The sequence below is a fragment of the Saccostrea echinata genome, unplaced genomic scaffold (assembly GCF_033153115.1).
Source record: "Saccostrea echinata isolate AGI-Se365-2 ecotype Australia unplaced genomic scaffold, CSIRO_AGI_Sech_v1 ptg000012l, whole genome shotgun sequence".
Taxonomy (NCBI): Eukaryota; Metazoa; Mollusca; class Bivalvia; order Ostreida; family Ostreidae; genus Saccostrea; species Saccostrea echinata.
The window spans coordinates 8,262,025-8,276,236 of NW_026889761.1; the positions used below are offsets into that span (position 1 = coordinate 8,262,025).

Consider the following 14,212-nt stretch of genomic DNA (forward strand, 5'->3'; position numbering starts at 1 on the left):
AACTCTTTAGTGATCAATATTTTGTTATAAATTACTGAAGCAAAAATGTTCATCTTAACATTCTACAACTATATATTATAAAGTTTGATCATATGTTACGTAATAAGGGGCCATAAGGGCCAGAATAATAAATCTTTGACACTTTGTATCTCGAAAAGGAGAAATATTTTGATAAGCAATATTGAACAAAAGATGTTCAGAATAATGTTTTAAACAATATACACCCTTTTAATTTTTGCAAGACATCCCCATTAAGGACTTGGAGGGCTGGCCCCTAAATATTGGTATTCTATATATCTCTTAAACGAAAGGAAATTTCTGAATAGTTGTTGAACAAAAAGTCCTCAAAATCACAAGACCTTTCATTTGATATCAAGAAAAAGGGGCTGACCCCTCAATCTAGGGGCTCAGAAGGGCCAAAAGTCTTTAATCTATAACTCTTTAATGATCAATATTTTGTTATAAATTACTGAAGCAAAAATGTTCATCTTAACATTCTGCAACTATATATTATAAAATTTTGATCATATGTTACGTAATAAGGGGCCCTAAGGGGCCAGAATGCTAAATCTTTGACACTTTGTATCTCAAAAAGGAGAAATATTTTGATAAGCAATATTGAACAAAAGATGTTCAGAATAATGTTCTAAACAACATACACCCTTTTAATTTTTGCAAGACATCCCGATTAAGGACTTGGAGGGCTGGCCCCTAAATATTGGTATTCTATATATCTCTTAAACGAAAGGAAATTTCTGAATAGTTGTTGAACAAAAAGTCCTCAAAATCACAAGACCTTTCATTTGATATCAAGAAAAAGGGGCTGACCCCTCAAACTAGGGGCTCAGAAGGGCCAAAAGTCTTTAATCTATAACTCTTTAATGATCAATATTTTGTTATAAATTACTGAAGCAAAAATGTTCATCTTAACATTCTGCAACTATATATTATAAAATTTTGATCATATGTTACGTAATAAGGGGCCATAAGGGGCCAGAATGCTAAATCTCTGACACCTCAAAAAAGGGGAAATATTTTGATAAGCAATAATGAACAAAAGAAGCTCAGAATAATGTTTTAAACAATATGCATCCTTTCACTTTTTACAGACAAATATCTCAGTCAAGATCTTGACTAATCTTATCCAAAATCAGACGGAAGACCCACTCGTTGCTCGCAACGAGAACCATCTAGTTATTATTATTATTCTTTTTTTTCTTTACAAAATTTGTGCAGAAGATTTCTCAGAGATGGCTCGTTCGATTTTATTCAAATTTTCATGATAGATGCGTTGACATCTGAAGTTAATTCCGGCAATATTGTTTTTTAAAAATCACTTCCGGTCGGAAGTTATCGCCCTTTTATTAAAATTCAGAAGACCTCCTTGTCTGCGATGGAACTCAAAAACGGCTTAAGCTAGAGCGCTGAAATTTTCAGGGATGATAGAGGACATGTTGCCATATTGCACCTGGGTTTAGATATTTTCCGGAAGTGCCTAGTATGGAAGCTCGGTAGGGGTCGAAATTTAGGACACGAATCATGAGTGAATTTTTGAGACATTTTGTATCATATCTCTTAAAGTATAATTATTTTGTTAAGACATATTGAACAATATTTGTGCAGAATGAAAAGATCTGTAACATGATATCAAGAAAAAAGGGCTGACTCATCACATTAGGGGCCGATAGGGGCCGAAAGTCTTTAATCGATAACTCTTAAACAAGCAATATTTTTGTATACATTACTGAAGCAAAATTATTTATCTTAACAAACTACAACTATATATTATGATTTTTACGTCATATGTTACATAAATAAGGGCCACAAGGGGCCAGAATGCTTAATCTTTGACGCTTTATATCTCGAAAAGGGGAAAAATTTTGAAAAGCAATATTGAACAAAAGTTGTTTAGAATGATGATCTGAACAATGTGCATCCTTTGAATTTTTCCTAAACAGCCCCTATAAGGACTTAAAGAGACGGCCCCTAAATATTTCAAGTCTACATATCTCGAAAACGAAACGAAACTTCTGAATAGTTGTTGAACAAAAAGTCTTCAGAATTACAAGACCTTTCAAGTGATATCAAGAAAAAGGGGCTGACCCCTCAAATAAGGGGCTCAGAGGGGCCAAAAGTCTTTCATCTATAACTCCTTAACGTTAAATATTTTGATAATAAATATTGAAACAAAAATGTTTCTCTTCACAATCTGCAACTATATATCTGAAAATTTTCTTCAAATATTACGTAATTAGGGGCCATAAGGGGCCAGAATGCTTAATCTTTGACGCTTTATATCTCGAAAAGGGGAAACATTTTGAAAAGCAATATTGAACAAAAGTTGTTTAGAATGATGATCTGAACAATGTGCATCCTTTGAATTTTTCCTAAACAGTCCCTATAAGGACTTAAAGGGACGGCCCCTAAATATTTCAAGTCTACATATCTCGAAAACGAAACGAAACTTCTGAATAGTTGTTGAACAAAAAGTCTTCAAAATTACAAGACCTTTGAAGTGATATCAAGAAGAAGGGGCTGACCCCTCAAATTAGGGGCTCAGAGGGGCCAAAAGTCTTTCATCTATAACTCCTTAACGTTAAATATTTTGATATTAAATATTGAAGCAAAAATGTTCATCTTCACAATTTGCAACTATATATCTGAAAATTTTCTTCAAATATTACGTAATTAGGGGCCATAAGGGGCCAGAATGCTTAATCTTTGACGCTTTATATCTCGAAAAGAGGAAACATTTTGAAAAGCAATATTGAACAAAAGTTGTTTAGAATGATGATCTGAACAATGTGCATCCTTTGAATTTTTCCTAAACAGCCCCTATAAGGACTTAAAGGGACGACCCCTAAATATTTCAAGTCTGCATATCTCGAAAACTGAATAGTTGTTGAACGAAAAGTCTTCAGAATTACAAGACCTTTCAAGTGATATCAAGACCCCTCGAATTAGGGGCTCAAAGGGGCTCTAAGTCTTTCATCTATAACACTTTTACAGTAATGTTCATCTTCACGATCTGCTACTATAAATATTTTAAAATCTTCTTCAAATATTGCGTTTTTTGGTGCCATAATGATCAAAATTTTGTTAAACATAACTGAAGGAAATTGTACGTTTTCACTATTTATATATTTATGAATGAAAATCTCAGTCAAATTCATATCTCATCTTATCAAAAATCGGACGGAAGACCCACTCGTTGCTCGCAACGAGATCGCATCTAGTTTTACATTATATTTGTTTTTATCATGTACAATATTTTAAACAGCTGAACTTACGTATCTCCAGTGCTAAAGTTGTAATGCATAAATCCATATTCAAGAAGAAAATTCCGTTTGCATTCAAAAGAAGATGTTGCTGGTTTTATAGGTGATGCTTGGGAACAATTATGAACAACAATGATTTGAGATGTCCGGGGAACTACAACGAAATTAAAAGAGATTATTTGCTTTAGAATTTCAATTAAATGCCTTAATCAATATTCCAAAATATTGAAAGTTAAAAAAAATTAAATTTTCTCTATATCATTTGAATATTACTATAAGTGATGTTGATGATCGGTTCTGTTGTAGAATTTGATTCTGTGGATGAATTTGATTGATCCATTTTGTCAGTGGTATTTATGATAGTCTTCACAAGATCCAAAACAGTATATGTATAATTTAAGGTAGTGGAGGCATCTATTATGCCATACACAAAGGCTTTTATGTAATGGTCTTTGTCTTTATCTAGTCTTCCCTTCGATACATATTTGGCATCCCACTCTGTTTCTGCTAGATTCCAGTCTTTGTAGTTCGACCATACAACAGGATGGGGTCCAGGGTCTACCGAGTTTGAGGGAATGGTCAACACTTGGTGGTCATGTTTTAGCGTGAAAAGGTTTTGGAGAACATCTGCGTACTCTGTCACTAGAAACATTAGCAATAAACATTTCTATGACAAATCTTGAAGGGAATCAACATGAAGAGGCCTGACTCATTGCTATTGTTTATATGTCGATGACAAAGGACATCATTAATAAAATGCACCAAAAAGTAAGATGTTTCTAATAATCACAAAATCTAAAACATCTGATGTTATTCAAAAAGGAGATATTATGTATATTAGAATACAGGTTTGGTGACGTCTAAAACTCTAGCCATGTAGGATCAAAGTATGCGTCAATTTTTAACATACTTCAGCTACTTTTAATTTTAATAACAAAATCAAATATAATTCCTTTAAATAAAATAATTTAATGTTAAATGTAAGGATTGTTTCTCTTCATTTCTATTAATATAAATGAGCAAAATAATCTTGCAAAGGATAGTAAATATAAAACAATCAACAATCAATCAGTCTATCTTCATGTATAAAAATATATCTCCATCATAATATGAGACACCCAATTATGGGATATATATTATTGCAACTAAATAGCTTGAAAAATTAACTATTAGTAAAACAAAAACGTCTTAAATCAAAGAAAACTTAAAATTGTTAATTTGTTCCAGCACAAAAAAGATGTCTGAATTTGATTTTAGAGTTTACATTTACAACTTTAAAATATCGCTGTTACGTTTATTACTTTTGAGAATTTTCCTTAAGTACAATCCTCAATCTTTCCCAAAGTAAATTGGAAATATTTTAAAAATCACGTGTTTACAAACATGTAGTCAAAGCAAACTTAGACTCCTTGGAGGAGGTTATTAATTACTTTGTTCACAGTGTCTTCCAGTGAATCCTTTTGCACAATTGCAATTTTCTGCTAGTTCTCCTTCACAGTAACCAGGGTAACATCTAGTACTTTCACTGCGCCATGAACAAGCCTCTGAAAAAAAGATTCAATTCACAGTTAATGACAACATTTTTACAAACAGTCTTAATTAATCTGAGTTATGAGTGTCATCTTGGAAATTCCGATAAACGAGTAACTTTCTGACAACCAATTCTTTTGAACTAATGAGAAACGAACAAAAGGGAATCAAAGTTGCATCGTAGCTCATAAAATATAAAAATAAAAGCAGATAATAGATCATATTAGCTACCCTAGTACCATACCTTAATTGATATCAAATTATTTTTCTAACAAACATGAGTACTCTTTACGCCAATTGATTGTATCCTTAAAAAATATATAGCTACTTGATAAAATGGAACCAAGAAAAAAGTATATCTCTTAATAGGTGAAAAATCTGTATCTTTATATCAAAGATTTAGCAATTTAGTGACCCATTCTTGATTTTAAAAAAAATCATAAAAATGAGGTCTAAATGAACATATCATGATTAATAAACTCTTAAACCATATTTTATATTACATGTAACCTATAACCTTAACTTGGCGATCTCATCTGAACAAATCTAAGTGTACAATATACACACTTTTAAATGGTCTTTTCTTTCTTTTTGGTACACTGGTTGTGAAAAATTATCTTACAATGATTATTTTGCATTTTTTTTCAAATGCTAGGAATGTAACACAAGAAGATTTGATGGAGTTTAACACGAATTGCTTGCACACTAAACATTTAAAATAGCAATCTGATCTTTTTCAGAGAAAAAAAGTCAGAAAAGTATGATTACTGGAATATAATAATTTTGAGTATATCACTTACTTCGACATTGTTTTTTATCGTCACTGTTGACATATGCTCTATAATATTCTTTTTCCATTACAACTCCTTCACAGTTGGCACATATCGTTGAAGCAGCAGAATCACCACAGGTCATTTCAATACAATTTGTTATCTTCGGACAGGCTAAAAATGAAAATGAACAGATTTACTTTTAAAAATAGTTTAAAAGAGATAACGAGAAGTATATAAAGTTGAATACATCTTTAGATGCTATAGAGAAATACTAATCTTTATTAAGTGTTCAATATATACATGTAGGAATAATACTGTCGATTAGTAAAAAGATGAGAAAAGACTTTTAAAAAAGCCCAGTACTTCATTTCAATCACTTTTTTTAACTATAAGCTGTAATGCTACACTCCCATTCTATTTGCAAGAAGTAATTAGTTACAAATATTTTTGTTTAACATTAATCACAGGGTTATTCTCCATCTCTTTCAATAAAATCAACATGCGGAGAGTAATTACTGGCATTGCTGTGGATGAAATAAAGATTTTATTTTTTTATTACCTATGCAATTAGAACCAAAGCCGTAAAAATACTTGTTGCTGCAGTCACACCTGTCCGGTGATAAGCAATTACCAGCCGGATACATGTATTCCCATTTCTGGGCGCTTCCAGATCTTTTAGAAATCAAACTTCCTTCATTACATGCCCCTTGAGCAGTTGTCCTTCCATTGCAAATCGCTAAAAATATTATTTTAATCATTAGGCTGCAATGAAAAGTCTTTTTTTTTTCCTAACCCGACCAACTAAAAATATCCAACCGAATCTCTTTTTCCCCTTCTACAAAAATGAGTTTTAAACACATTCAATCCGAAAGTATTTTACCTGCAGTAAAAAATGAAATAAGGTGACGAATTCTTCATGTTGGATTATATGGGTTGGCATATCATCATTCATTCGGAAATCTACTATTTTATATGTTAAACAAGTTTGATTGCGACAAAATAATTGATTAATTTAAAATATAAAGTCAATTATATGTAGTACCGTTCACGGTAGCTCAGTCGGTAGAGCGCTCGCTCCGTGATCGGGAGGTCGTGAGTTCGAATCTCGGCCGCGACAGACCCAAGTCGCTAAAATGGGTAGCAACTGTTCCTTCGCCATGCGCTCGGCACTTTGAAGTGAAAGTTGCGGGCTCTTCGGATGAGACCTTAAAAACCGAGGCCCCGTGTCACGGCAGGCGTTGGCACGATAAAGATCCCTCACTGCTCAATGGCCCTGAGTGCCGAGTAAAGGTCAAAATTTGAAGCCCTTCACCGGTATAAGGTGACGTCTCTATATGAGTGAAAAATTCTCGAATGGGACGTAAAACAACAATCAATCAATCAACAATCAATTATATGTATGTTCAATGCTATTTGGTAGTTTACTAAATGTTTACTATATAATGTAAATCAAACAATAAAGGTCTATATAAATATATATAAGTAAAGACGCACATTTTTAAGGAAAAACTTATCACAGTCCAACTTGTTCCCGATTTCCATTATTATTAAACTTAACATGGTCAGATTTTGCTACGGTTTTATTCAAATTTGTTTGTTTGTTTGTTTGGGTTTTTTTTTTCTTTTTTTTTTTTTTTTGTTTGTTTGTTTAACATCCCTTTCGGGAATTTTCCACTCATTGAGATGCCACCACTTGCAAGTGGAAGTCGACTCGGCAGTTACGGACATTGAGCAGTGAGGGATCTTTTTGTGCCAGCACCTTTTGCGACACGGGACCTCGGTATATACCGTCTCATCCGAAGGACAGATCTCCAGGTCCCGCAGAGGGATTCGAATCAGAACGTTAGGATCTAATCAAAATTGAGTACGTGGAAAAAGCAATCTTCATAAGTATCCATATTCCAAAAAACAAAGAAAGTAGAAAGAGTCATCAAAATGTAGATTCTATAAAAAGTCTCTATTTTACCCTCGAATCACATATTTTCTAATTTTAGAATCAAATTTTTACTTTTAGTGACAAAATTATATGCTATTTAAACCACGAAGACGTTAAAGTCTTACTTAATCATGTTCTTGTTATTTGTATTATATTGTTCCTGTTTAAAAATTTCATAAACCGAGATTAAATTTGACAAAATATGCATGAAGCTTTAGCAAGGGTTAGTCTGTTTCACGTGTACTTGGTTTATGTATCGCTCATACCTTGTAGAGGGCATGTTCATATATACCTTATAGTATATATTCAAACATTGTCTAATCATTATTAAAGAAATTTGGGGGTTTCTTTTCTCTGTGTTGAAATTCCTATGGCAATTCTGCACTGGATTAAATGATTCAGTAATTACAAAAGAGAATAGAGATTAACAAATTAGATGATTATATCAGAAAACGTTTTACTTGATTCGTGGTCCGTACGTAAGACGTAAAAACGAGAGAGAGAGAGAGAGAGAGTTAATTAAAATAGATGACATCAAAATTGCACATAGATTTTCTTTACTTTAATTTGCAAATTGGACATATTTGGGTCCCTAAAGGGATATGTAATGCTCGATAAAAAAATAAAATATATTTAATTTACCAGAACAGCAATCACTTGAGGTCCATCCTGAAATACATGCATATCTATAAGCTGTCTTCTGTCTGTGAAAAAAAGACAGACATTACCAATAGCTTACTTACATATATATGTATTTAACTTTCGCATAGACAGCGTGATTGAAAGATTGTACTATAAATCTCTTCCACATACCCGAGGTATACAGTCATTACAATCATCAATTATTACATGTATACAGTCCTTTGGGTCATCAAAAGAGTCTCCCGGATTCACTATATTTATGTACTAAGAGAAAAAAATTATTTAAAAAGAAACCCAGGGAGGGGGTATTAATAAGTTTCCTGTGTACAAGTACCTATGGTGAGCATGAAACAAGTTTTCACTGGATATTCATTTTCAAAGCTATACTTTCATTACTTTGTCTTTCGACATTTCCACCAATTCCACACACCACACCGGGTGGTATAAGCAGTTGAAGTTGAATACGAAACCACCATCAAACCACATCTGGAATAATGAAATATTGAAATACAATTATATATATATATATATATATATATATATATATATATATATATATATATATATATATATATATATATATATATATATATATATATATATAATTTCAAAAACAAAATGAAGAACCGGTACAGTTTTGCTGGGTGTATTAAAAATAAAAATCCAAAAAAATCACAAAATATTTTCTGCAAGCTCTTTCGCCATGTTAGGCTCTTCAGGCAGTTATACAAATGTCAGGTAGGTTACCTGGTAATGTCATAATAGATCAAGGTACCGTAAAGTTGCCGTATTAGATAATGTACAAATATTGCATTAACTTGAACACATAATATGCATAAAATCTTACAATATGTTATATAATAATGTATCATTTTCGATTAAGCTTTCGTTTAAAGAGTTTGATAAAGTAGTCCTCTTTTGCCAAACGTAGATTTTCATTTTCATTGGGAAGTTTATACAAGAGACCCAAGGGCCTTAACGGTCACCTGAGTATAATACAACAATTTAGAGGATCCATAGAGTATAAAATGAACTGAAAGGTGAAGCTTTGTTGCCCAAAAGCAAGAAAAATAGAGTGATCAGGATCAAAAAAAATAATTAGTCTAGCATTCATTCACAGTTCATGAATTAGGTTCTTATCTGTTCCTCATTTAACACTTTCACCATACAGTAAATTAACAAAATATCACTGCTTCTGTACTATCTTAATTCCTTGTTGAAATCTCTTACATTGGCCTCTCTTGATCTTTGATGAACATTTAATAAGACAAGTTATTTTTGTCTCATTTTTATTTATCTATTACTTACAAGTCTACCTGATCATTAAAACTATGAAAGTACTTTTTGTATTATACAATAAAAATTCTTGCATAATTCTCTTATTCTATTTACCTTTCAAGTACATTATTTACAGTGATTAATTATCAAAAAGTAAATGGCAAAGGGGAATAACTCCTCTCAGTAGATTACAAATTAATAGTGCCCTAGCTAGGACCAGAACACTTGACTAAATGGTCCGGATGTTCAAATATCTGGTAAAAATACCCTTCCTTATTAAAACTTTTACTCTTTTTGCCTCTGATATGCCCTGGTGCAGAGAAGATTTTTAAAGAAATAATGCATTTTTACTACAGATTCACTATACTATCAATAGAACCCCCCCCCTCCCCTCCATCGAGAAACATCAGAGCCTCTCACCCTGGGACCAGAAGTTTGCACGTCATAAGTAATCACTTTGTTTATCTGCTTAATACTGAGGAGCAGACAGGATTATTTGATAGAAATAATGCATTTTCACTATATTATCAAGAGCCCCACCCTTGCATCAGCACATCTGACCCAGGGGTCATGCAATTCACTACTCTGGAAGAAGCACTCTTGCTCATCATAACTATACACTAGCTTCTTTGCTTTTTAACCAGAAGCAGAAAAGAATGTTTTCAGAAAAAATTTGCTTTTTCTCTATATAATCAATAGAGCCCCCCCCCCCCTTTTCACCAGAACCCTTGACCTTGGGGCCATGAAATTCACAAGTTTGGAAGAGGCATCCTTGCATATCATAAAAATGTACTTAGTTTGTTTAAATAATACCCAGGGGCAGAGAAGAAGAGTTTTAAAGAAATAGTTCACCTTCACTATAGGATCTATATTGCACCACCATAGCACCAGAACCCCTGTCCCTGGGGCCATGAATTTCACAATTTTGGAAGAGGCATCCTTGCTTATCATAACAATGTACTTAATTTGTTTAAATAATACCAAGGAGCAGAGAAGAAGATTTTTAAAGCATTAATGCATTTTCACTATATAATAAATAGAGCCCCACCCTAACACCAGAACCCCTGACCCTGGGGCCATGAATTTCACAATTTTGGTAGAGTCACCCTTGCTTATCATAACTATGTATTCAATTTGTTTCAATAATACCCAGGAGCTGAGAAGAAGATTTTCAAAGAAATAATGCACTTTCACTATATGATCTATATAGCCCCGCCCTAGCACCAGAACCCCTAACCCCGGGGCCATGAATTTCGCAATTTAGGTAGAGGGCTCAATGCTAATTACAATCATGTCAACAGTTTGACTGCTTGATGTCCAGGAGTAAAGAAGAAGATTTTTAAAGATTGCATTAATTTTGGTGGTTTTAGCCCCACCCCTCAGGCCCCAGGGGTGCAGGGACCATGAAATTCACAATTTTTGTCCCCCTTCACCCACAGATGCTATATGCCAAAATTGGTTGAAATTGGTTGAGCGGTTTCAGAGAAGAAGCTGAAAATGTTTAAATGTTAACGCACGAAACACGACGGACGACGCACGACGACGGACAAAAACGGATAGCAATAGGTCACCTGAGTGACTCAAGTGACCTAAAAATTGTTAACCAAGGCCCGTTTTACTACACAGGCGGAAATTCCAACCATTAAAAAATGCGGAGATCCAAGATGCGGAACGTGTACATATTTAGAAGAGGGAAATAGAATCCAACTTAAATCAGGAATGGAAATTAAAAACCAATTTACCAATGAACTGTAAATCCGAAAACTACTGTGCAATCTGTCCGACGTGCAAAGAATTCTATATTGGACAAACGGGAAAACTAAATGCCCGGGTTCGTGTACACAAACAACAAATTAAAGACCCTAGTGTGCGTAATACACCATGTTGTGAACATTTTGCAAAATGCGGCAAAGGAATATTTAAGATTTTCCCTTTTTATAAACTTCCCAATGAAAATGAAAATCTACGTTTGGCAAAAGAGGTCTACTTTATCAAACTCTTTAAACGAAAGCTTAATCGAAAATGATACATTATTATATAACATATTGTAAGATTTTATGCATATTATGTGTTCAAGTTAATGCAATATTTGTACATTATCTAATACGGCAACTTTACGCTACCTTGATCTATTATGACGTCACAATGAATTTTTGCTTTTGGACGTTACCAGGTAACCTACATGACATTTGTATAACTGCCTGAAGAGCCTAACATGGCGAAAGCGCTTGCAGAAAATATTTTGTGATTTTTTGGATTTATATATATATATATATATATATATATATATATATATATATATATATATATATATATATATATATATATATATATATATATATATATATATATATATATATATATATATATATATTACTTTTCAACAGTGAAACACTGTGATTTATTTCTTGAATAAAAGTAATATTCTCTCACAGTGTGAAAGCCCTAACAAAAATTTACTATAGTTAACTATATAGTTTACTATACTTAGATATAGTAAAAACTTTGACACTTTGATTTACTATGAAACTTTGCTCTGGAACGTTTTCTGAATTTTTAAAGCTTAAAATCTCTTAAATTCGATAACATTGATGTAAAATTTGGAAATAATATGCGAACAGACAATTAATAGTTCCAGTTAATATAAAATATGTGCATGTATAAATTGTAGAACAAAAAAAATATAAAATCTGAAATCCATAGTAAAAATACTTTGATTTACTATGGTAGAAAAACTTCGATACTATTGTAAACTATACTTAGCAATAGTATTTTTTTTTGTTTTGGAGGATACCAAAGTGATATTCTGTCACAGTGTGAAAGAATATCAAAGTAAGTAAAAAAAATTGTTTGTTTGTATGTTTCGAGAATTTGTCACTCATATGGAGACGCCACCACTTGCCGGTGGAGGGCTGCAAATTTTAACCTATGCTCGGCACTCAGGGCCATTGGTCTATACAGTCTCATCCGAAGAACTGGTATCCACGTCCCGCAGTGGATTTGAACCCGCGACGTAAGGATCAACTCCTTACTACGCGACTCTTGAGCAGACGCTCTAACCACTGCGCCACGAGGGAGACAAGCAAAAAATAATTTCTGGCCTGTCATTAGATAATAACTAAACTGCCTTGATAGAGACTTAAACTGTCAATTTCTTCCCAAATATGTTGCTAAAATCCATGTTACAATGTTTTCAATCTCACAACTGCTAATACTAAGCTATATTTGCATACTGTCTGTTTTCTCCCACTATGAACCTGCACTCACCAGTTGCGTTCATAGCACTATGAACGCAACTTCTTCTGCTATAGGCGTTTCTTGCACTGTCGCAGTACAAGCTACTCCACTGTAATAACACATTCAGAAATATATAGTTTGCAAAAGGAAAAAAAATAGTGTTGAATGAAATCCTCCAGGAAAAAAAGAAATCTAAAATTATTAAAGTTGCTGATTGAGGATTACTTAATTTTTTAAAAGAAGAATTTCAGTCAACATGTTTAATTGTATGGTAAAACTTTCTACAAATTAAACAGAGCTCTGTATCTTAAATTATTTGTTCATTTTTACGCATATCGGTACAAAGAACGATAACTCTTCAAGCTAGGGTGTTTACGTTCAGACAAAGCGAAATTTCTGTAAAAGTGTATCTATTTCAAGACCGATTTTAACTCTTACAGAATTTTCATAACTTGAGAAAATAAGAAAAACATTCTTAAGTTAAAATCTATATAGAACATTCTCTTTTTCATAATATTGTTATTAATGATTTTCTCAGACTTTCGATGGCGATGACGTCAAAACGCGTCACAACAGCATCAAAACAAAATTTAACGAGATTTTGAAGACGGTGCGGTTTGTATCTAGATAACTGTAGTTAGTTAGCAAATACTATATATATAGTATGTGGTTTATTGGAGGTAAAGTGGAGGTAAAGTGGATTAATTATTAAACAGGTCTACTGATTTTTTGTCATATTTTTCTTCACTGGAGACAAGCACCTGTGTCCTTATGCAGTCCAGGATTTTCCTGACATCACAGAATGCAAATATAAGTAATAAACAACGATTATTCAGTGAACATTGCATTATGAATAGCAATAGCTCTCCTGGCATATATTTCATGATGCGCTAGCAATATGCCACCAGAGCAATTGCTATTTATAACGCCATATTCACTCAACAACGTTGTTTATTTCTTAAATAACGTCTCAACCGCTCAACTATGACGTTACAGCATATGACACTGTGTTACGAAAAGAGAGAGGCAAAGAAAAAATCAAAGAAAATGTAATAAACAGAAAATTCAATGTTTAGAATAGAAGTTGGATATGGAATTCATGTCACTCGTGAGACAGGACTTTTTAAATATTTTCATCGTTTTTTGCAATTCTATTTTCTTTAAATTCAAATTCGTAACACTTGCATCATTTCCGTGGGGATTTCCTTTGATTAGATCGATGAAACGTAATAATCAACTTATGCACTTAATAATACTTCTGAAAATTACACTTAGTTTTAAAAAAAGCAAATTTTAGCGAATGCACAGATTTTCCAAATTGATTCAAGTTATGCGTGGTAAATTCAACCTATGTAAATTTTGAACTGCGTGGGTGCTGAGATGTTGAGCATCTGTTATGCTCAATAAAGAATATTCACCATAAGAATATGAAAGGTACGAATTTGAAAATTTTAATATAGAATCCCGTCCATTAGATAATGAGTTCACCCAAGATGAAGTAAAAAAAGTACACTACAATTAAAAAATGATAAAAGTCC

The 14,212-nt window shown here is 32.9% G+C and overlaps 1 protein-coding gene across 1 annotated transcript in view; it reads right to left on the reverse strand.

Annotated features, from left to right (window-relative positions):
• LOC133184958 (uncharacterized) overlaps positions 1 to 6,225 on the reverse strand; it is a 40,996-nt gene extending 34,771 nt beyond the window's left edge. The window contains exons 1-5 of the mRNA XM_061320023.1: positions 6,213 to 6,225; positions 5,609 to 5,752; positions 4,709 to 4,822; positions 3,552 to 3,920; positions 3,291 to 3,432 (exon numbers count right to left, since the gene is read on the reverse strand). Coding sequence (XP_061176007.1) covers positions 3,291 to 3,432; positions 3,552 to 3,920; positions 4,709 to 4,822; positions 5,609 to 5,752; positions 6,213 to 6,225 — 782 coding nt within the window. The remainder of the gene's footprint in view (positions 1 to 3,290; positions 3,433 to 3,551; positions 3,921 to 4,708; positions 4,823 to 5,608; positions 5,753 to 6,212) is intronic.
• Between the last annotated feature and the right edge of the window lie 7,987 nt (positions 6,226 to 14,212).